This window comes from Megascapheus bottae, chromosome 12, assembly GCF_031878675.1.
Source record: "Megascapheus bottae isolate mThoBot1 chromosome 12, mThoBot2.hap1, whole genome shotgun sequence".
In the NCBI taxonomy this organism is placed as follows: domain Eukaryota; kingdom Metazoa; phylum Chordata; class Mammalia; order Rodentia; family Geomyidae; genus Megascapheus; species Megascapheus bottae.
In genome coordinates, this window is record NC_143520.1 from 2889339 (window position 1) to 2912349 (window position 23011).

General features: G+C 35.4%; 1 protein-coding gene across 3 annotated transcripts in view; it reads left to right on the forward strand.

Moving 5' to 3' along the window:
• The window catches only part of Pde1a (phosphodiesterase 1A), a 79599-nt gene that overhangs the window by 27441 nt on the left and 29147 nt on the right, over positions 1-23011 (forward strand). For all 3 annotated transcript variants that reach the window (XM_090342517.1, XM_090342518.1, XM_090342516.1), the window contains exons 4-7: positions 2075-2191; positions 3592-3732; positions 15949-16049; positions 21465-21590. In XM_090342517.1, the coding sequence (XP_090198643.1) occupies positions 2075-2191; positions 3592-3732; positions 15949-16049; positions 21465-21590 (485 nt within the window). The remainder of the gene's footprint in view (positions 1-2074; positions 2192-3591; positions 3733-15948; positions 16050-21464; positions 21591-23011) is intronic.

Consider the following 23011-nt stretch of genomic DNA (forward strand, 5'->3'; position numbering starts at 1 on the left):
GTTGATCTAACTCTTTGCTTTTTCCTCAGGTCACCCTATTCTGAGGTACAATACAGTGTCATATATGTTAAAAGCAATGAGAGTTGAAGGTGAAATGAGGAGCTCGCGGGCTCTTTTCTCTCATTGTACATGTGTGTGTGACATTCATGAACATATTATCCTAAATGTTATTAGATTCTCTCAGCTTAGCCTTTTTTGCTCTTTCTCAATTTGGTTATGGGAACTCAACTTTGCCTTCTAAAACAACTTCAAAGCATCCAACAAAGCAATTGGATTGCTTTATTCTGATTTATTATACACTTTAACTATGTCAGATTTATATTGCTTATTTTTATATTTTAGTTTTGTTTTGAGAACCCTCTTCATTTACTTTGCTTATATGTTACATATTAGATGTAAATCTTACTAACTTAAAAAGGTCAATAAATTTTATTGGATGCTTTAAATATATTTTTAAAACTACAACAAATAAACTGTCACAGAAGTGTCACATAAGAGCATATTAATTCGTCCTCTTTTTTGTGGCAATGTATATCTTGTTTTTCTCAACTGTGTTCAATTGCTATGTATTTCTTGTTTTATGCATTTTAAAAAAGTCTGCTTAAAATATTTTGTTGGAAAAGAACAAGTTTTTCTAAAATGTAGTTTAGTTTAAAACATATGAACATAAGGTTGAAAAAGAGGAAATTCCTCTGAGGAAGGAATATTTTAATTAAATAATGTATTCTCTGAGAAACATTGTCTTGTTTGTTCTTAATCTGATAGCATCTGCAGTCATTTTCAAATGTAAATCATCCTTGTTTATAAAACTCCCCCAGAAACAGAGAGCTGACCCCTTACTCGGTTGGAACCCCAGAGCTGGAATTGTAAATAGCACTCTTGAAGTTCTGAACTAACTTTTCCATGTTAGCTTTGGAATGTGATAAAAGATTGGCTGGCCTCCTCTGAGCTTTACTAATGGTAAAAACTGTCCTAACAGCATGTTCAGAAAAGATTTTCCATTTAAAAATGGATAAAGCAAGTGTTTCAGCACCAAGCTAAAGACTAATGTGGAGATTTAAGAATGGCGTACCCGTACAGCAAGAAATACTTCAGTGCCTACTGACTTCAAGTGGTTAAAGACACCCTTTGAGACGGATCACTATGTCTTTCAAAAGAAGCAATTTTAAAGCAATTTTTAGAATACTAATTGATCAGATTCATCAGGCTAATCATGTTATAGTACCTAGCATTAACTTTCAGAAGGTCAAAAATACTAAAACAATGAAATTCTGAACACTCACTATTTAAATGCAAAATGTTTATTCTTCAGTGCTAAATCTGCTGTGTAAACTTAGAACTCCTTTGCTAAGAACTCGGGCCATCCTTGGATGCCTGACATAATGCAATACTTAATCTTAGCATCTAATGCAGTTCTTTCGATTTGTAAAGCAAAACTGTGATTTAATTGAAGAGGTTGGAATATTTACCTATGGTGGCTGGATTTCTTTGCGTACTGCCCTGCCTGCCACTGTTACTGTACCCGACTTTCTACAGGTCTTCCTGCTTCGGCAGGGAATTGCAGGAAAGGGCAATGATCAGCTTCTTTTTCTCACCATCTGTTCCTTGGGAAACATTTAAATGAAGCAGCCTAGACCAGAATAAGTGATCAGGAAGACAGGTGACAGAAAATCCTTAAACCAACTTCGTGACTTTGAAACTATTTCAAACAATGCAGCATTTCAGTAGGTGAAAGAAATTAGGGAGCTATCTTTCCTCTATATTCACACTGATGTCATGCACCTTAAAATGTGAACCATTCTGAGAAGCTGGCTTATGGCAGGAACTTAAAGATAATAAAGATAAAGAACACATTATAGTGTGATCATGTTTATTGCATCCGTTTATTCAAGCATTATAGTGTAATACATGTGGCCTGCTCATAGTGGGTTCTGGTAAAATGTGGCCTCCTATACTGAACTGAAAGACCACGTACTGGATGCACAAGGCCTAACCCTTCAAATAATTTCCCCCACAAAAAACAAAACTCTATAATGCTATACCTAAAATATTTATTCTTTTTTCTTCTTTATAGGATGTTGATAAATGGTCTTTTGATGTATTTGCCCTAAATGAAGCAAGTGGAGAACATAGTTTGAAGTTCATGATTTATGAACTTTTTACCAGATACGATCTTATCAACCGCTTCAAGGTCAGAGACATGGAACACATGTAAAATACTATTAAAATGTATTATTTTAGATTGTTTCTAGTTAGCAGTCACACATTAGGAAAGTGAGTAGAACCATTCTCTACAACTCACTGACTATCTACGTATGCATTTGGAAAATATTAGACCAGGAGAGTTCAAATCCATATAAAATGCTGACATTCCCTCACCTGTATGTACAACACTCATCAAGAGACAGGAAGCTATGTCCAGAAGAATGATGGCTCTTCAGTGTTCTTAAAACACTGAATAAATTTTATTGGTAGCTTGCCTGCTTTCCTCTCTCCCTCCCTCCTTCCCTCCTTTCCTTTGGTCATTTTATCTTTCTCTTTATTCTTTCCTTCCTTCCCTCCCTCCCTCCCTCCCTCTCTCCCTCCTTCCCTCCCTCCCTTCCTTCTTTCCTTTTTGTTTTCTCTCCCTCTCCTCCTCCCTCCCTTCCTCCTTGCCTCCCTTCCCCCATCTCCTCACTATGTATGAGAATTCAGGCTAGCTTGGTTTAAGTCATTGAATTCTCTATCCTCCTACCTCAGTCTTCAAGTGGTAGGCTTAGACATATGTGCTACCTAAGGTGGCTTACACACAGTTTTTCCTAAACTGAAATGATTGAGATTATAAATCACTTCCTTTGGACATATCTAATGAATAGATTTGATCTATACTTTTGAGCAATCTGCAACAGGGCTTATTTATAACCACAAAGTACTGAAAGTTATCTCTTTTGTTTGTTTTTTATTTTTGTTTTTGCCAGTCCTGGGCTTGAGCTCTGGGCCTGAGCATTATCCTTGAGCTTTCTCAAGGCCAGAGCTCTACTACTTGAGCCTCAGCACCACTTCTGCCTTTTTTTCTATGTATGTGATACCGAGGAATCAAACCGGGTCTTTGTGCATGCTAGGCAAGCACTCTACCAGTAGGCCAAATTCCCAACCCTGAAAGTTACTTTAGTCTTTATACTACATACAGTAAAACTATAGATTTTCTATTTAATTTTAACTCAATTTTTTTACTTTTTAAGATCTAGCCTTGAACTAGGAGTATAGCTCAAAGGATAGAAGGTTCATGAGAGTTTGAGAGTTCAGTTCGCAGTACAAACAAATAAAATAGCCTCTGGAAGATATAACAAATGGTAAACTATATGATATGGGAAGGCTGTTATTCCATATGGATTAAACACTTGAGGTTTCAATCTTTCACAGTATTGAAAACTAACAGATTAGTGATCTACATGATGGGAATTTTTAGAACAGTCAAGATTCAACTTACAAGAAAACCAAACTACTGCCCACATTGGATTTATCAATGGGTCTTATCCTCAAACACTGTGCTCACATCTATGCTGCTTTGTTTTTGGCCAAAATATAACCACAATTCTTTACTTTCCACAGATTCCTGTTTCCTGCCTAATTTCCTTTGCAGAAGCTTTAGAAGTTGGTTATAGCAAGTACAGAAATCCATATCACAATCTGATTCATGCCGCTGATGTCACTCAAACAGTGCACTATGTAATGCTTCATACAGGTATCATGGTAAGACAGCCTTTGACTGAAGATTGTTGGTTGAGAACATCAGATTCAGTTCATGTCTCAGTAACAGCCATGAACACAGTACATAAAATAAGTATTTCATTTATTCAATCCGATATCCTGAAATCAAAAACCAGCACTACTTAAACAATTTAATGTAATAAAACAGATATTTAAAAATAAAACTCAAACAGATTAGTATTACAGCAATTGGACAATCTATCAATTTTCTATATAGTAAAATTCCTTTTTCCATTGGGATCAGTCAGAAAAACAAAAACAAAAAAACTAAATAACAAGAAAAAGAAAATGTGAAAAGATCTTCTAAATAAGTGTTAGCACTCTTCTCTCTTCCTTCACTCTTCATGTTCTGCTAAATTAACCTTAAGAGATTTTCCTTTTAACTTATATTGATAATCAGAATCCAATGCTTATAAGCATTTGGAGGGATTATTCATATAAAATTTTCAAATGTTTTCTCTTTGTATCTGATTGATTCAGTGGATGAGGGAGTTGATGACTGACCAATACACATCCCTGGAGAGCAGTGAGTATAAGACTTGGAGCTTCTATAATCTTAGAGCTAAGGATGACTCTAGATGGAGAAAAGGAAGAAGCAGCCCACATTCTAAAGGTTCCAAGTTAAGGTGGATTCAAAGGGAAATAGACCACGCCAATCTAGGCTGAGATAATGACATCAGATGCTTGCAAATGGAATATTTCACCAAACCTCATTCTACTCATTACCTAACTGCTTAGATTTTAGAAACCAAACCCTAACCCTATCTATTGACACAAGCCTCTGGCATTCAAACTTATATAAGCTGTTCCTTTCAGACCCAAAATTCCTTGATATGGCATCATTGTACATGAGCAACTGCATTTGGTACCAAGTAAATCACTTGCCACTAGTAGGCAAAGATGACCTCAAAGATAATGCATGATTCTACAAGGCTAGCATAGATAGAAAATTATCATAATTATGGGATTTTCCCCCAGAAAACAACTCTTCTATTTGTTTTTCTTTTGTTGTTTTTTTTCATATTTTAATTTTTTTATTGTAATTAGTAAAAGGGTTGCATGATATTTGCCAGATAGAAGGTGCATTAATTCACATACATTGATACCCTTTCACATGTCTTGGTACCCATTTCCCTCCCCCCCCACACCCCCGACCCATCTTGGTTTTCCCCCCTTCCCTATCAAATTTCAAATATCCAAATACAAATAAATTCAATATATCAGATAACAAAGTGAGATACTATAACAATATGAGATAACCAAGGGACAGCAAAGGAGATGAGAGACAACATAGTACATTAAGGACAACAATCATTCATTATATGGCTTTTGTTTTAATATCCTGGAGGTCCTTTCAATTAGCTTCACAGTATATGGCCTTATGTATCAAGATTTTGCTCTATTGCAGATCTCTGCTAGTAGAGCCCAAGGTTTCTACTGATTATGACGAATGAGGGAAACCATTGAGCCTGAGTTCCTTTGAGTCTGGCTTACTTCACTTAATATGATTTTTTCTAAGTCTTTCCATTTCCTAACAAATGGGTCGATGTCATTCTTTCTGACAGCAGCATAGAATTCCATTGTGTACAAATACCACAACTTGTTGATCCACTCATCAACTGAGGGACATCTGGGTTGGTTCCATATCTTTGCTATGGTGAATAGTGCTGCAATGAACATTGTTGTGCTAGTGGATTTAGTATGTCCTTGTTTCTTGGTGGTTGGGTAAATGCCAAGGAGTGGAATTGCTGGGTCATAGGGGAGTTCTATGTTTAGCCTTTTGAGGCACTGCCACACTGCTTTCCATAGTGGTTGAACGAACAACTCTTCTATTTGTTATACATAAAAACCATTCGTGATGATTCATCCAAAATTGTAATTTGGTTACCATATAAAGCTATCTGCTCTTCATTTTTCTTAACCTCTTAATAAATTGCACCAATTCATATATCATGTGCTGAGATCCCATTCCCAACTCATGTTCCAATTTATCTTCTATTTGTATATATATTTATGTATTTATATGTGTGTATGCACACATATGTGTACATATATGTGTGTATATGCATGTATGCATACAAATATACATACACAGTATGAAAATCACTAAATGGATGATTAATAAATGGATGAACTAACTAGTAATATAACTAATTAATTAAAATCAAAACTTAGCAGCCTAGTCAGAGGCTGATAGTACACACCTGTAATCCTAGTTATTTAGGAGACTGTGATCCATGAGACCTTTATCTCTAATTATCCACCAGAAAACCAGAAGCAGTGCTGTGGCTCAAGTGGTAGTACAATACACTTGAGCTGAAGAGCTCAGGGACAGCACACAGGCCCAGAGTTCAAACTCCATGACTGACAAAAACAAAAACAAAACCCCGTAGCAGCCTAGAAAAACATAATCTGTTGCTGTGTCTCAAATGTTTGTGGAAAAGTGAAACAAAATAATAATAGTAATAATAAAACAGTCCCAAATAGGGACTGGCAACACTGAAGGCTGGGCATGCTGTCCTTGGTGCTTCAGTTGTCTTTTCTACAGTTGATGTAGCTTTTGTCTGGAAGAATAGCTGAGAATTTAAAATTTTGGTTTTGTCAGTCATGGGCCTTGGAATCAAGTCCTAGAACTCTGTCTCTGAGCTTTTTTACTCAAGACTAGCACTCTTCCATATTAAACCACAACACCACTTCCGGGTTTCTGGTGGTTAATTGAAGTCTCATAGACTTCACTGCTCAAATGGCTTTGAAGCAGGATCCTCAGATCTTAGTCACCTGAGTAGCTAAGGATTACAGGCATGAGCCACTGGCACCTGGCAAGATTTTTTATATAAAAATTTCATTACATGTCTATAATAAATAGTCCATGACAAGATTACAAAGTAATTTTTTAAATGAAAATTTAAAAAGCATTATATTTAAGCTTCTACATGCTTCTCTTTCTAGCACATATACCTACTGACAAATTCTTCTTTTGTTTTGTATTGTTTTGTTTTTAGTTTTGCAGTGCACTTCTTTTTTCCATATATTTTTGTTGTAATTAACAGAAGGCTTACATTATATTCACCAGAGAGAAGGTGCATTAATTCACAAACACTGATGCCCTTTCTCATGTCATGGTCCCCATTTCCCTTTCCTCCTAAGCCCCTCCGCCCCCCGCTCATTTTCATCTCCCTCCTTCCCTATCCAATTGCAAATAACCAATTAAGCACATATAAAATATATCAGATAACAAAGTGAAATATTGTAACAATATGAGATAACCAAGGGACGGCAAAAGAGATGAGAGATAACATAGTACATTAAGGACAACAATCACTTATATATATGGCTTTTGTTTCTATATCCTGGAGGTACTTACATTTAGCATCATACTATATAGCCTTATGTATCTAGATTTTGTTCTAGCAAATCTCTGCTAGGAGAGCCCAAGGTTTCTACTAATTATGACAAATAAGGGAGAATATTGAGCCTATGTTCCTTTGAGTCTGGCTTACTTCACTTAATATGATTTTTTTCTAAGTCTTTCCATTTCCTTACAAATCAGGCAATGTAGTTCTTTCTGACAGCAGCATAGAATTCCATTGTGTATAAATACCACATCTTGTTGATCCACTCATCAACTGAGGGACATCTGGGTTGGTTCCATATCTTTGCTATGGTAAATAGTGCTGCAATGAACATCACTGTGCTAGTGGATTTAGTATGTCCTTGTTTCTGGATGGTTGGGTAAATGCCAAGTAGTGGAATTGCTGGGTCATAGGGGAGCTCTATGTTTAGTCTTTTGAGGAACTGCCATACTGCTTTCCATAGTGGTTGAACGAGTTTGCACTCCCACCAACAGTGTAGTAGTGATCCCTCCTGGCCACATCCCCTCCAGCATCTGTTGTTATTAGATTTCTTGATCCTGGCCATTCTAATTGGAGTGAGGTGGAATCTTAGAGTTGTTTAAATTTGCATTTCTTTTATGACCAGAGATGTCAAGCATTTCTTCATATGTCTGTAGACCATTCTTATTTCTTCTTCAGAGAAGACTCTCTTTTAAGTCTTTGGCCCATCTTTTAATGGGATGGTTGTTTCTTTGGAGATTAGTTTTGGAGTGATTCAATTTTTTGAGCTGTTGATATATTTTAGATATGAGGCCTTTGTCCATTGTATGGTTAGTGAAGATCTTCTCCCACTCTGTAGGCTTCCTAATTAATTTACTAGCTATGTCCTTTGCCATACAGAAGCTCTACAGTTTAATGCAGTCCCACTTATCCAGACTTTCTCTGATTTGTTGTGTTTCTGCGTCCTTATTAAGAAAGTTTCAACCTGTGCCAAGGAGACCTAGTGTATCTCCTATTCCTTCTTGTAAAGTTTTCAGTGTGTCAGCTTTTACCTCGAGGTCTTTGATCCATTTGGAGTTAATCCTGGTGCAGGGTGACAAAGAAGGATCCAACTTTAGTTTTCTGCAGGTGTTTAACCAGTTCTGCCAGCACCATTTGTTGAAGAGATTGTCTTTCTTCCATTCTATTTTTTTTTTTGCTCCCTTATCAAAGATTAGTTGGCCATATGTCTGTGGGTTAATGTCTGGGTCCTCAGTTCTATTCCATTGGACTTCAGGCCTGGTCCTGTTCTTGTGCCAGTACCAAGCTGTTTTGGTCACTATAGCTTTGTAATGGAGTCTAAAGTTTGGTATTGAAATTCCTCCTATGCTGTTCTTTCTGCTAAGAAGTGTTTTTGCTATACGGGGTCTTTCATTATTCCATATGAAATTTTGGATTGCCGCTTCTATTTCTTTAAAGAATGACATTGGGATATTGATGGCTATTGCGTTGAATTTGTAGATAGCCCTTGGCAAGATTGTCATTTTCACCATGATGATTCTTCCAATCCAGGAGCACGGGATGTTTTTCCATTTCCTCAGTTCTGCTTTAAGGTTTTAAGGTTTTAAAGTTTTTCATCAAAAATGTCCTTTACATTCTTAGTTAAGTTAATTCCTAGCTAAGTTAATTTCTAGCACATATGCATTGCATATACCTACTGATAAATTCTTCTTTTTTTATTTAATAAGGGTTCATTGTCACAGCTAATTCTGAAACTTTGATTTTATTTGGTTTGATGTCAATGTTATATCACTACTATGAAAAGAAGGGGGGCCTGACTGTAACAATTGCAGGAATTTGCTTTAGCATCTTTCTGTTTAGAACAAGTTGCTTTCTGATTTCTAATGCCTTTACCCTGAATCTGACCATAAGGTTAGTTTTCTTTCAAGTGTGAGGCAATTTTCTCTGTCCTTTATTGTGTGGCTTTCAAAAAGTTAACTAAAACTGGCAAAATTAAATATCATTCTGAAATGGAAGCTGAACTAACTAGGCTACTTGAAAGCAAAATGAAGTAGAAAAGCAATTCCTAATTCAGTGTAACAAATTGTATTCTATATTTGGATGTGAAATGCAAAAGTATGTGGTAGTTCAGTCCAGATGTAACCACAATTTATCACCTTAATTTTTTTTTGCCAGTCCTGGGGCTTGAACTCAAGGCCTGAGCACTGTCCTACAGCTTTCCTCAAGGCTAGTACTCTACCACTTCTAGCACCACTTCCAGCTTTTTTCTATGTATGTGGTACCGAGGAGTCGAACCCACGTCTTTTTGTATGCTAGGCAAGCACTCTACCACTAGGCCAAACTCTCAAGCTCCCATCACCTTAAATTTTATTCCCCTCAAGTGCATTTATTTTGTTTTTGTTTGCTTGCTACAAATATAAAGAAAGCTAAATATCAGTCTACTATTTTAGTTCCAGAACCTTTGGTTTGAAGATTAAAATGGAAAAGATGGAGGGAAGGTCATATTACTGTGTAAATAGCAAATTAAAATCCATGATATAACTTTACACCTAGACTTCTAAGAAAGACTTGCTGCAGAACATAATAAACCATTCCCTCCTCCCTGGAAGACATGGAAATCTGGTCCCACTGCCATGCCTTCGAGAGAGTTGACTCCATTTGTATTTTCATATACCTACTTTCTGTGATGGTTGTGATTTTTCACACCTAAATGAAACTACCTTTGTTTTACAAGACTGTGATGTCAACTAGTTTCTGATTTTATTCATCCTGTTGCAAATGTTTGCTCTTCATTCATCCATTAGTGTGGCTGTGACAAAAATAATCTTGATGGTAGACCTTTCATCTCATCTAAATGCATCAGGAAAATGCATTCAAATTAAAGAATATGGAGTCATTTTACAATAGACGGTGAAAGAGAAGACAGAATGAATTCACAAATATGTTGACAATGTCTGTCAAAACAAGGTTGCACTGCCAGCCTGACAGTTATTGGAGAGTCATTTTAAGAGGCTTTTCTTTAGATGAAATGGTAGAGATAGATGAATACTCATTTTCATATGTGAGTAAGTTGGTTCTTTAGGGACAAAAAGCATTACAGAAAATATTCTTTAGTTAAACCCTGTCAGTATTTTCTCACCTGTCAGGTTTGGTATAGAGAAGCCAAGATCATTTATTTCAGTGTTTCAATTGATGCCATGCTATTTCAGGATGGCCCGACAGTTTGACATTTATGGAACACTACTGTAGCAAATAAACAATGTCAGCTGACTAATGCAGCTTGTCACCTGAGAGATGCTATGATGACCATTGCCTGAAAGGGATTGAGATGAAGCCATTGTTGTTCTGTTTTTTCATGTCATAAAGGATACATGAAGACTGGGTTGACAGCCTTGGTGCTGACACAGCTGCTTCTCTCCTCTCTCCCCTGTCACTTGATTAACTTGTCACCCTGTGCTATGGTGACACTGATGTGCAGAAATTCAGTCTATTTGCTAAAGAGCCACATTTGACTGAGTGCTACCCAACTATCTCCAGCTGTCTCTAAATATAGAATTATCGACCAGGATTTGGCCAGAGAACACTTGCACTTGAGGCTTCATGGCTCCTTTCTCTCCAACACTCTCCTTTAAAAGAGAGTTGACTTGCATTCTATTTCCTTTGGAACTTGTAGTCCACTGACTATGCCCCAAAGCAATTGTCTACACTTAAAAATGACTCGTTTTTTTCTATGATAAATCTATAGTGTGTCATCCTTCTGCAAATGATGGGAGAATTCTTTTCTTATAAATGGTTTCTCGTGCAACAATTAGGAAGAATGAAGTGTGTGGCTTGAAAGAGAACCATCCATAAATGTGACACCATGCTCTGCTGATTCATTTTATGCTGATATCACGTGAGACTTCTAACTCAGAAAATGAATGCATAACTTTGGGAATTCCATCTCTAATTTCTAATTTTATTTTTACTTTTATAGCTTCATAGCTCATCTTATTCATTCCTAATGCACGAGCTCTCTGTACTTTGGCTCCATTATGAGTAAAGTATGGTTAGTGGTCACCTTACAAAATGGTAATGAGGAGTCATATTTGCAATATGTGCCATATTTATAAAACTCCCAACATAGAGGGTGACACTCAGTTATTAACACCTTGTGATTAATTATTATAATGTACAAGTTTCTATTCTGGCAAATGACAAAAAACCACGTGGGCCTATTCAAAGGGAAACAGATAAAAATTGTTTAATCCCATAATTTCAGGTTAAAGGAGTTATGAATTATGCTCTTGTAGGTAGACTAGGAACAATGCTGTCAATATAATTTTTTTCTGAAATTCACACTTAATGTATGCTTTATCACATATAAGAATTCAGATTTAAAACTATATCTTAAATCAAAGCTCTATTAATTTTATGCCTTCAAATATCCAGTTACAAATTCTATTTTGAATTTCTAATTCATTAATAATTCTATTTTTAATTCCTAATTAGTTCTAAATTCTGTTTTGAATTTCCAAATTCTAGTCTGTTCTTAGAAAAATGAAGTCTCCTTCTTTTCTTGTGGTCTATAGGTGGAAGAGAAATCTTGGAATCAGATCAACTCATTTGAATTCCTATTTGTCACCAATTGGCTTTGTAAACTTTGGCCTGTGGATACAATTCTTTAGGATTCAGCTTGTTATCCCTGGCATCTAGAATCGTGATATTTACCTAGCAAATGGTAGACAGAGTCATTGGTATTGGCTCCCTCTCTCACTTCTCTGTTATCACCAACAATACATATTATGGACTGTGTACTTTGGAGCAAAATCTGCCAGAGCATTGCTCTAGGCAATATGTAGATAGCATTTTAGATGAAACGGAATGTACATTCCTCTTGTTATTCCTTATTTTAATCCTTCTGTCCACTGGGAACCAGCTAACCCTCAGTTTTTACTGCCTGCTGTCCTAGGCAGGAAGAGTGATGTAGTTCACTCTCAGTCTTTAGCTAGTCCTTAGGATTTATTTTAAAATTCACAAATTTAAGCATTGCTGAGTTAGAAGTCTCACTTGACATCAGCATAAAGTGAATCAGCAGGTAAAAGCTAATCATCAATCTGAAATTCTCCTTTTACTAGCACACACACATACTCTTTCAATTGTGAAAGTGCAGTGCTTCTCCCTTTCCAAACTATTCTGTAATATGAACTTAATCACAAATAAATCACTAAATAAATGGGACTCATAGACCAAATTTTAATTATGGGAAGAGAGATTAATCAGAGAAAAAACAGGAAATGCATTCATAATCAATTTTGACAGCCTGAATGATAATAATTTTAAATACCCATGCTCTCTAATTACATTCCATCTCTAATTTTCTAGTTTTCCTTTTGCTCTTATAGCTTTATAGTTCATCTTATTATAGTATATATACATGCTTTTAGAACTAGTAAAAATACATAAATCCATACATAAATACAACCAGTAGAAATTCATTAAGAAAATATGTGATATTTCTCCCCAAATAAATATAGTTTAATAAAACAATGGGTTTGTGAGGATACTAAAACTGGTTTAATTCAATTTTTGTTCACTTCGTGGTGTCTAATTCCACAATCTCAACAGGAGCATTGGAGACTCCATATCACTTCACTTCATAAAACAGGCCATGAGGAAAACCATTGAGCCTATGTTCCTTTGACTCTGGCTTACTTCACTTAATATGATTTTTTTCTAAGTCTTTTCATTTCCTTACAAATGAGGCAATGCTGTTCTTTCTGACAGTGGCATAGAATTCCATTGTGTATAGATACCACATCTCAGTGGTTTCCCTCATTTGTCATAATTTGTATAAACCTTGGTCTCTCCTAGCAGGTTTACAATAGAGGAAAACCTAGATACATAAGGCCATACAGGATGAGGCTAAATGAAAGGACCTCCAGGATATAGAAACAAGACCCACATAATGTGTGATTGTTGTTCTTAATATACTATGTCATTTTTCATCTCTTTTGTTGTCCCTTGGTTATCCCATATTGTTACAGTAGCTTACCTTGTTATCTGATATATGTATATATGCTTATCTGGTTATTTGAAATTGGATAGGGAAGGGAGGAAAACAAGATGGGGGGGAAATGGCAACAAAAACATGAGAAAGGGTAGAAATGTTTGTGAAGTAATGCACTGTCTATCTGGCAAATATAAGGTAACCCTTCTATTAAAAAATATCTTTAAAAATAAATAAAGCAGGCCATGAATGTGATCAGTTTTTTTTTTACTGACAAATATATCCACACACAGAACAGCTAGTTATATTAGCTCCATTTGTTTGAAGCAGTTATTCTACTCTAGCCATACAAATGGAAAGTATTTGACAATCAGTTAAGATACATTGGCTATTATTTTCCAGATTGAATGCCCTAAACATGGTATGTTCAGTAAAATGTCATTTGTTTAACGACATGACAAGGCTGTGGTAGGAGCAACACATAGGTTAACCTTTAGCTTTTAATAAAAAGCATAGAGGAACCGTCACTAATTCAATGTTACTTTTCTATGTATCAGTAGAGATTAAAAATCCATGAACCTGCAACTGCTCCATGCTTCCTTCTTCTATGTACAACTAGTAAAATACAATCCAATAAGTAACACGCCCATGATATGTGTCAAATATCACCATAGGTTCTTTGAAGGAAGCAAAGAGGAATATGATGATGCCCTTGACGACTCTGAAATCAAGAGTTGTCACTTTCTCCATTTTGACACCTATTACTTTTTATACAAATTGATTAATTATAATCAAGGCAGGCTATCAATTGTTCCAATAATCTCCAATCCCTTTTTAAGTTGACTGCACTTGTCTCTCCAACACAGTGCCACTACCTTGTAATTCTAACTTGCTCTCCATATTTAAACTTATTTTTTCCCTGACCCTGCATTTAAATTATCTATCTATCTATCATCTATCTATCTATCTATCTATCTATCTATCTATCTATCTATCCATTCTTCTCCCAAAATTCACTGTTATAAAACAGCTTTTTTTTACCTGTGTTTAGATTGCCATTTTTCCTGTTAGTTTTTGACTAAGGATGCACATAGCTTTTATGATATATTTTTTCTGTTGTTTTACACAAAGTCCTTTGCTTCAATTGCATCGGAAAATGACCATTAATAGAAAACGTGGTATCATTTTGGATCCTGCATTCTGAACACAAGTTCTGTTCACTTCCATTGCTACCCTAAAGAACTTTGTGTGACCAGGAAATTGGATCTGTGCTGTTCTATATGATAAACAGCTTCCACATTAGCAAGCACATGAATATGGCTTTTACTTTAAAACTAAATTCAGATATATTCGATATTTATTTTTTATTTAAATTTTTACAACTGGTTGCTATATTGAACAGTGCAACAAAAATGTTATAGGAAGTGTGATCCAAAAATTTGAAATAGTACGAAAACTCCTACATTAATAGAAAACTTTGTTTAGCTGGGTACATAAGGTCATATAGGATGAGATTAAATGAAAGAATCTCTAGGATATGGAAACAAGAGCTTTATCTTGTGTGATTGTTGTTCTTAATGTACTATGTTATTCGTCTTCTCTTTGGTTGCCCTTTGGTTAATCTCATGTTTTTTTTACTGTATCTGACTTTGGGCATTTATTTGTTTATTTGAATAGGAAAGGGAAGGGGGAAACAAGATGATTGGGAGGGGATTTGGGGAGGGAAATGAGGACAAAAACATGAGAAGGGATATTAATGTGTGAGAAGTAATGTACCTACTATCTTACTGTCTGGAGAATGTAACTGAAACCCCTCTATACATTACTCCAACACTAAAAAAAAAATAAAAAAGAACATTTTGTTTAGTCATTTAGTTGATGACAGAACAAACAATGTACATGTAGAATATGGTTTTGGATATTTACAATGATCACTTTTAAGATTTTTTATGAGTTTATTTTATTTATGTATTTTCTTGCCAGTCCTGTGGCTAAAACTCAGGGCCTAAGCACTATCCTTGGGCTTTCTCAAGGCTAGAGCTCTACCACTTGAGCCTCAGCACCACTTCCAGCTTTTTCTATGTATGTGGTACCAAGGAATTAAACCCGGGTCTTCATGCATGCTAAGTAAGCTCTCTACTACTAGAACAAACTCCTGTCCCCATAATTAAGTTTAATTGCATGGTCATATATAAGCTATTATTAGAAAATTGGGTCTATCCTAAGAAACTGTTCTAAATCTTAAATGTAAAGAAAAAATTTAGCTTATCTCATGAACAAAAATATTTTCAGCTTTTAGAAAGAAATATTTCTCATATTAGACTCTTCTACAATTATTTAAAAATATGCTTTAACTATGATAAGGTGTTTGTTAAAGGAAATCGCTTGTCCATGATTGATTTCCTAAGAACTCAAACTGGTAGGGCTGTGAAATCAAACTCCAGTCAGAGTTAATCTTTTAAATTATAGAAAATTGTCTCTTTTTAGGAAAGTTAAGGGAAAAACAAGATGAATAGGAGGGGGTGGGGGAAGGAAAAGTGGGAGAAAAACATGGAAAGGGGTAACAGTATTCAAGAAGTAGTGTACCCACTACCTGATCAATGTAACTGCAACACCCTGTACATCACCCCAACAATAAAGTTTAAAAAATCTCTTTTTAAATTGACAAAGAATTTTATTTTGATTTGAAATTGTGGAACTGACAAAACCAAGAAACAGTTGTGGACTTGACAAAGTATCTACTACACCATTAATAGAAGCAAAGAAAATTTATTTCAAGTACATATTTGATATTATTTTGCATGTCGGCTGCCTTTATGAAAAGACAGTATGATGTCTCCTTAACAAAGCTGATGAGCTCTTTCTTCATTCTCCTAGCACTGGCTCACGGAACTGGAAATCTTAGCAATGGTCTTTGCTGCTGCTATTCATGACTATGAGCACACAGGAACCACCAACAATTTCCATATCCAGACAAGGTAAGCTCAGTAATGTACTCACTCTTTCATGCTAAAACTGAATGCTTATTTTCTTCCCTATTTCAAGAGGTTTTTAACTGAGATTGCAGTGAGAAAGAGAGAGAGAGAGAGAGAGAGAGAGAGAGAGAGAGAGAGAGAGAGAGAGAGGAGAGAGAAAGAGAGAGAGAGAGAGAGAGAGAGAGAGAGGAGAGAGAAAGAGAGAGAGAGAGAGAGAGAGAGAGAGAGAGAGAGAGAGAGAGAGAGAGAGAGAGAGAGAGAGAGAGAGAGGTGTTTATACATTTTTAGCAAGATTCCTTAAGTCGTAACCATGTGAACCAACTTCTGGTTTTCAAGGAAGTTGTGTATTTTCTAGTGTATTCAGCATGGTTCTAGAAGTATGTAAAACAACCTCTCTCTACCCAGAACTTACACTGTGAAGTATCGCTCAAGTCAATCATCAATTCATTCCAATAAATCTTAGAGCATATTGACTAAGGGTTATATATATTTGCAAGTAATAAAACCACACTTCTAAAAAACTCCAGGAATTAAAGGAATCTCATCCCCAGGCCTATATGAAGAATTGCATTTAAAATAATTAGAAAAGAATATTTTTTATAATGTTCTGATGGTAGAGTTAAAACTTTAGAGTGGGTATATATTGGTGTACTAGTCCTAAGATTAGTGTTTAATCTTTCCTTATAGGTTGATGGACTTTGACAAATGTGGAATGTCATGTATCTGCCATTTCAGTATTCTACACAGTTGTTTTATTGCCCCCAAAGCCCCTGTGTGCTTGGCTGATTGAATTCTCTCTTCCTCCTATTACTTCTAGCAAGCCCTGACCTTTTTAATGTCTTACCAGCTTTACCTTTTCCAAAAGGTCATGTAGTTGAAATTTTATTGTATATAGTTTTTTCAAAATGATATCTTTCATTCAACAATATATGTTTAAAGATTGTTCATGTTTTTTCATGGTGTGATAGCTCATTATTTTTATTCCTGAGTAATATTCCGTGGTACATATCAACCAATGTTTACCAATTCACCTACTGGGAAAAATCTTGATTGCTTCCAAATACTGGCACTTATGAAGAAAACTATTATAAAATGCATATGCAAGTTTTTTTAATGTGGCTGATTCATTTAATTTTCATTTGTTTTTTTTTAATTTAACATTTTTATTGTAATTAATAAAAGGGTTACATGATATTTGCCAGATGATAGGTGCATTAATTCACATATATTGATACCTTTTCACAGGTCTTGGTACCTATTACCCTCCCACCCACCCCCCCACCCGTCTTGGTTTTCCCCCCTTCCCTATCAAATTTGAAATAATGAAATACAAATAAATTCCATATATCAGATAACAAAGTGAGATACTGCAACAATATGAGATACCCAAGGGACAGCAAAGGAGATGAGAGATAACAAAGTACAATTTGTTTTGTTTTGTTTATGCTAGTGCTAGAGCTTGAACTTATGGCTTAGCTGCTATCGCTTAGTTTTGTCACTCAAGGATGGCACTGTACTACAGGAGCTATACCTCCCTCCCACCTACATCCAGCTCTGTTTCATTTATTTTTATTTTTTGGGGGGAGGTGCTGGTCCTTGGTCTTAAACTCTGGGCCTAGGCGCTGTCCCTGTGCACTTTTTAGCTCAGCACTAACACTCAGCCACTTGAGCTACCGCTCTACTTCAACATTTTGTGGTGGTTAATTGGAGATTAGTCTTACAGACTTTACTACCCAGGCTAGTTTCAAATTGCAGTCCTCAGATCTCAGCCTCCTGAGTAGCTAGGAATACAGAGGTGAACCTCCTTTGCCCAGCTACATTTCCAGCTATTTGGTGGTTCAGTGGAGATGAGAATCTTGCAGACTTTCTTATCCTGGCCTGGCTTGAGCCGCAATCCTCAGATCTCAGCTTTCTCAGAGGCCAAAACTGCTGGCATGAAACACTTGTGACGGGCTCACTTAGTTTGTACAATAGAAATATATGAAGAAATAATTTCCAAGTACAAGGAATCATTGTCTTTGATATGGAGAATGGAGAAAGAGTTTATTAAAATATTAGATAACTTTAGAGAGTAAAGCTAAGGTGCCTGAGATCCATACTATAGATGAACTAGTATAAGTCCCACAGAAAAAGAAAAAACAAATTTATCCAAAGCATAAGTGATCTGTGCACAGACTTAGAGTCAGGTGACATCAGTGCATATCTGAAGCATTCAGAAGAGTTATGTCAGTTTAGTTGCTGACATAACTCTACTCCATAGCCAGACAGTCTCAGTGTGGGTCCCATCCTTTATAGCATGACTAGAATGGATTTATATATCCTGGCCTCTCTGTGGAGGTGGAGAGAGAGATGAAATTCAAATACCCAGTGAAATATTGGTGAAGGCTGTCTGTCAATCTCTGTTGTGGAAGAAATCCAAGTGTTTAGGGTGACAGAGAATGAAAGGAAAAGGGAAAGCCTTGAAATTAAATTGATATTGCTTTTATTTTTTAAGCATCAAATGAACAGATTATGCATGATGTTTTTGCTTATCAAAAGCTCTTTACATCACAGAGTCCGAATGCAGATTTAATTAAAGAGGGATCACTACTGAGCTGACTGTACAGGATAGTAGCTTAAGACATTTGAGAAGGGAGCAAGTGTATTAGCCATGAGAAATTCATGTACTTTATAGAATATTGAAGACAGTGAGCTGGCTTTTTTTTTTAAAGCAGATACTACCTTACATCATCAGGTCTAATATTCTCCTTTTCTAATTCACTGATCTAGAGAAATTGTTCCAGTTATTTATGCTTTGAGCTGTAGAACAGAGGTGCAAGAGGAGGAGGAAAATGGAGAAGGGAAAGTGAGGTGTAGACCAGGCGAAAGAAGGAAAGGAGAAGACAAGAAAGAACAAATTGTTTGCAATGTTATATTAAGAAACAATGAATAAAAGTGGGATGACTTTATATTTCACTTGTTTCCTTATGTCTAGTAGGGTCAGTTATTTAATTCATTAATTCTGTATAAACTTGAAAACTATGTGAACAAGAATATCGTAATGACAAAAATCCAACTACATATGATTTTTAATCACATACTTTCACATTTTGTCAAGGGGAAAACAAGGTTGCGTGTCACTAATATCAATAATTTGATTTTCCTTTATAATACTCATTTTTCACTTCAAGTATAGAGTATTTTTCTAATATGGGAACTCATTTATTTTATGATATAAGATGAATGAAAAGTAATTTAGCAGGCAATGCCAGATTTAAGTTCAATAAAAAACATTACAAATGCATGAAATCCTTGGAAGTGTAAATAAATGGAAATAATTTCTTCCTTATGAACAGAAAAGGCTGAGCTGCATGTTACCATGGATACTAGATGTTGTTTAGAATATTTTCCTTTTAGCAGTTAAAGACCATCTCAGCCATTAAGACTATGCTGTATTCTCAGCCCCTTGCTGGATTTATGAGAAAAAAAAACATGCAAGTTTTGCTAAAATGGAAGCATGTATTTACTTGTTTATGAAAGTGAGAGATATGCAATTTGAAGCCAAATCAAATAATAAACATGACAAACCTGGTATAGTTACATTTCAGTTATATGCTACAAATGAAATTATTAGGAACTTCCAATTTTTCCTGTGGTCTCAGCAATTGGGGAATGCACAAGCTATTATATTCAAACAACATTTTTTAACTATCTCAAATAAGGATTACATGTGATCTGGAGACTGGCAATTCACACCTGTAATCCTAGCTCCTTGTGAGCAGGAGATTGACTTCAAACCTCAGTTGTACTAAAACTTAAAAATATTTTTTAAAAAGGTTTCTTTGCTTAATATAATTTTCTAAGTCTTTCCATTTCCTAATGAATAGTAAGCCAGACCTAGAAAAACATAGCTTGCATGGTAATATGCCTATAAATCTACAAGAAAACATACTGGATGGAAAGCAAGGATTTACAAAGGAATTAACTGAAATGCAGCAGACTCTATAGAGAGCACAAATAATATCACTGTTTAAAAAGTCTAAATTAAAGCCCAATGAAATAAGGGTCAGGAAATAGATACTTGCAAAAGGAGAGGGCTGGATTAAGGGGACAGAAACAGAAGAATGGAGAGGGAAGGGGGAATGATGTAGGCACGAATTCATTGTATATATCATAAAATTGAAAAATGTAATGGGAGGGGTATGCTGAAGGGGAGTGAAGATGTTGAAGTCATGATGATACAGAGCAAGATGTATTGTATATAGAAACTGCTTTGCTACATGCCAAAAATTGGGATGGGAGAGAATATTGAATGGAATGACACTGATCAAGATGCGCTATATTCATAAACTTCTTTGGTGATTGGCAACTCCTTTGTATGACTCCTTAAAATAATAAAAGTATTCAAAAAAACTACCATCTATACAAGGTATATAACATGACAGTGAGTGACTACAGACAGTAAGAAGGTTACTGTAAGGAAAAAAATTAACATTTTATTCACATACAGTCCCTCCTTTTGTTTACTTTTAGTGGCAACTATGGTTATTTATTTACTTTGTACTTGCCTACATTGGAATAGCAGGGCAAGTTCTATATTATAATTAGGGATCTTTCCACTAGAAAGCTTTAAGCAGTAATGAGTGACACATGCATGAAATCAAATATATATAGCAAGAAAAAAATATGTGAGAGAGGCTAGGTTTAGGAACAAGGGTTACAAAATCATTCCAGGTTTTAACTTTTCTTCTTTTGTGTCATATTTCTGCTATCCACTTACTATTTGTGGACTTGTATGAGTGGATGACTATTTTAAGACACTGATAACACCTGACTTTGAGACATACTGTGAGGCTGCACTAATGAAGACTGTGGTAAAGCTGATAAATACAATTGAATAAAACACTCAAAAATGGATTAACCAAAGTTTCTGTCTTTGACAAAGAATGAAAGGCAATACAATGCAGCCAAAGCAAACTTTTCACTAAATAATGCTGGAAATAAACATTCTTTTGTAAAATATAAGATAGATGCAAAACTCTGTATGAGCTATAATTTTATGTACATGTCATTGTGCAGTTGCTTGAACACAAAGAATGCAGGATACCACAATTAACCGCAGTAAGACTATGGACTTTGGGTGATGATAATATATTATGAATACTTATTAGTTATAACAGGTGTAAAACTCTGCGGAAGACTTTCACTGGGGGAAGCAGGATGAACATGGAAAGTTTCTGTACTTTCTGCAATTTTGCTGTGACCCTACAGCTGCTACAGTAATAAAGACTGTAAAATGTTCAAACATTATAGTTACAAAAGCACCTTGACTACTTCTATAATTTTATGTATTCATTAACTGATGGAGTGACTTGAAACTTACCTCTTACTAAGCACTCATAAAGTAAAAGAAAATCCTCTCCTGTTTTAACTTTTTAGGTCAGATGTTGCCATTCTATACAATGACCGCTCTGTCCTTGAGAATCACCATGTCAGCGCAGCATATCGACTCATGCAAGAAGAAGAAATGAATATCTTTGCAAATTTATCCAAAGATGACTGGAGGTGAGTTTCAGAGGAAACTTAAAAGAAGTTTAATTTCATGAAGGGAATAATTAAGTTTTCAGTGATAAATTTGGATGCCTTTATCATGTTACAAATTCCATTATTAATTATTACTACCTAGATAAATCTCAATAGGATTGGGAACATGAAGACAAAACATAGGTGCCAGTCATTTGCATAGAATTAGGACATTTCCAGGTCAATTCTATGTGCCTACATGTGGGTAAATCCACAGTAAATACTTTAAGATATGTAGGTATATGCTGTCTACAATGAAACTCTACTTGACTAATATCAGTATTCTTACACTCAAAAATTTATCACTGTACTCATGTTATATTTTGTAATTCAAATTAAATAAACTATTTGAAAAAAATATACATTCTTTTACTCTAATATCTCAAGTGCATCTTCAAAATTATCTCTTTTCTCTCTCTCTCTCTCTCTATATATATATACATACATACCTGTCTAGATATTCAGATATCCTAAATCAGATATTCAGATATTCTAAGCCACTTGTTTTCTTTATATCTAGATAGATAGATGCTAGGTAGATATAGAAGATAGATAGATAGATAGATAGATAGATAGATAGATAGATAGATAGATAGATAGAGGGATAAGGTTAGATATATTTTACAAAACATACTTAACATACTTAACAAAAATCCTGATTAAAAGTCAGCAAACTGCCAGCAGAAAAGTCTGAAAGACTCATCTCCAGTTAAGCACCCAAAAACCAGAAGTGGTGCTGTGGCTCAAGTGGTAGAGCACTAGCCTTGAGCTAAAGAGCTCAGGGACAGAGCCCAGGCCCAGAGTTCAAGTCTCACAACCACCACCAACAAAATAGGGTCAGTAAATAAATCAGGGTTCTGTGGCTGATTCCTTATATGGTGCAGAAAATAATATCACAAAGTGTGGATGCACTTTGGCTTGGGGACTCAGTTCAGTTTCATTTTACTCCAGAAAAGCTTCCTAGCCTAGGAAACCAGGACTTAAGAATAAAAGCATTTAGTGACTGCTGCTGGGCCTTGAGAAAAAATGATGGGCAATGATAAAAGCAGGCAGACCATCTATGAAGATTTAACTTGTGGTCTAAGTGGGACTATTTACATGTAGAATATTAAGTTATTTTCTTACAAGCAAATATCATTTCCAGAGATAATATTTATACTATTAATTGTTGTTGTTGTTCCTTTGGATTAAAGTCTCCATTTCTCAACATTTACAAATCACAGTTATTTCCATATGATTTTATTTTCTATATCCTGTTCTTTGTCATGCTTAATATTCTATTCTAAGTTTCCTGCTATAATATTTCATTTCTAGTTAGCTATCGTTCAATCACCCTAACACAATGTTTTTAAAGAGTTGTTTTTACACATAGCACAAATAGCACATTAATTATGTGGATATTG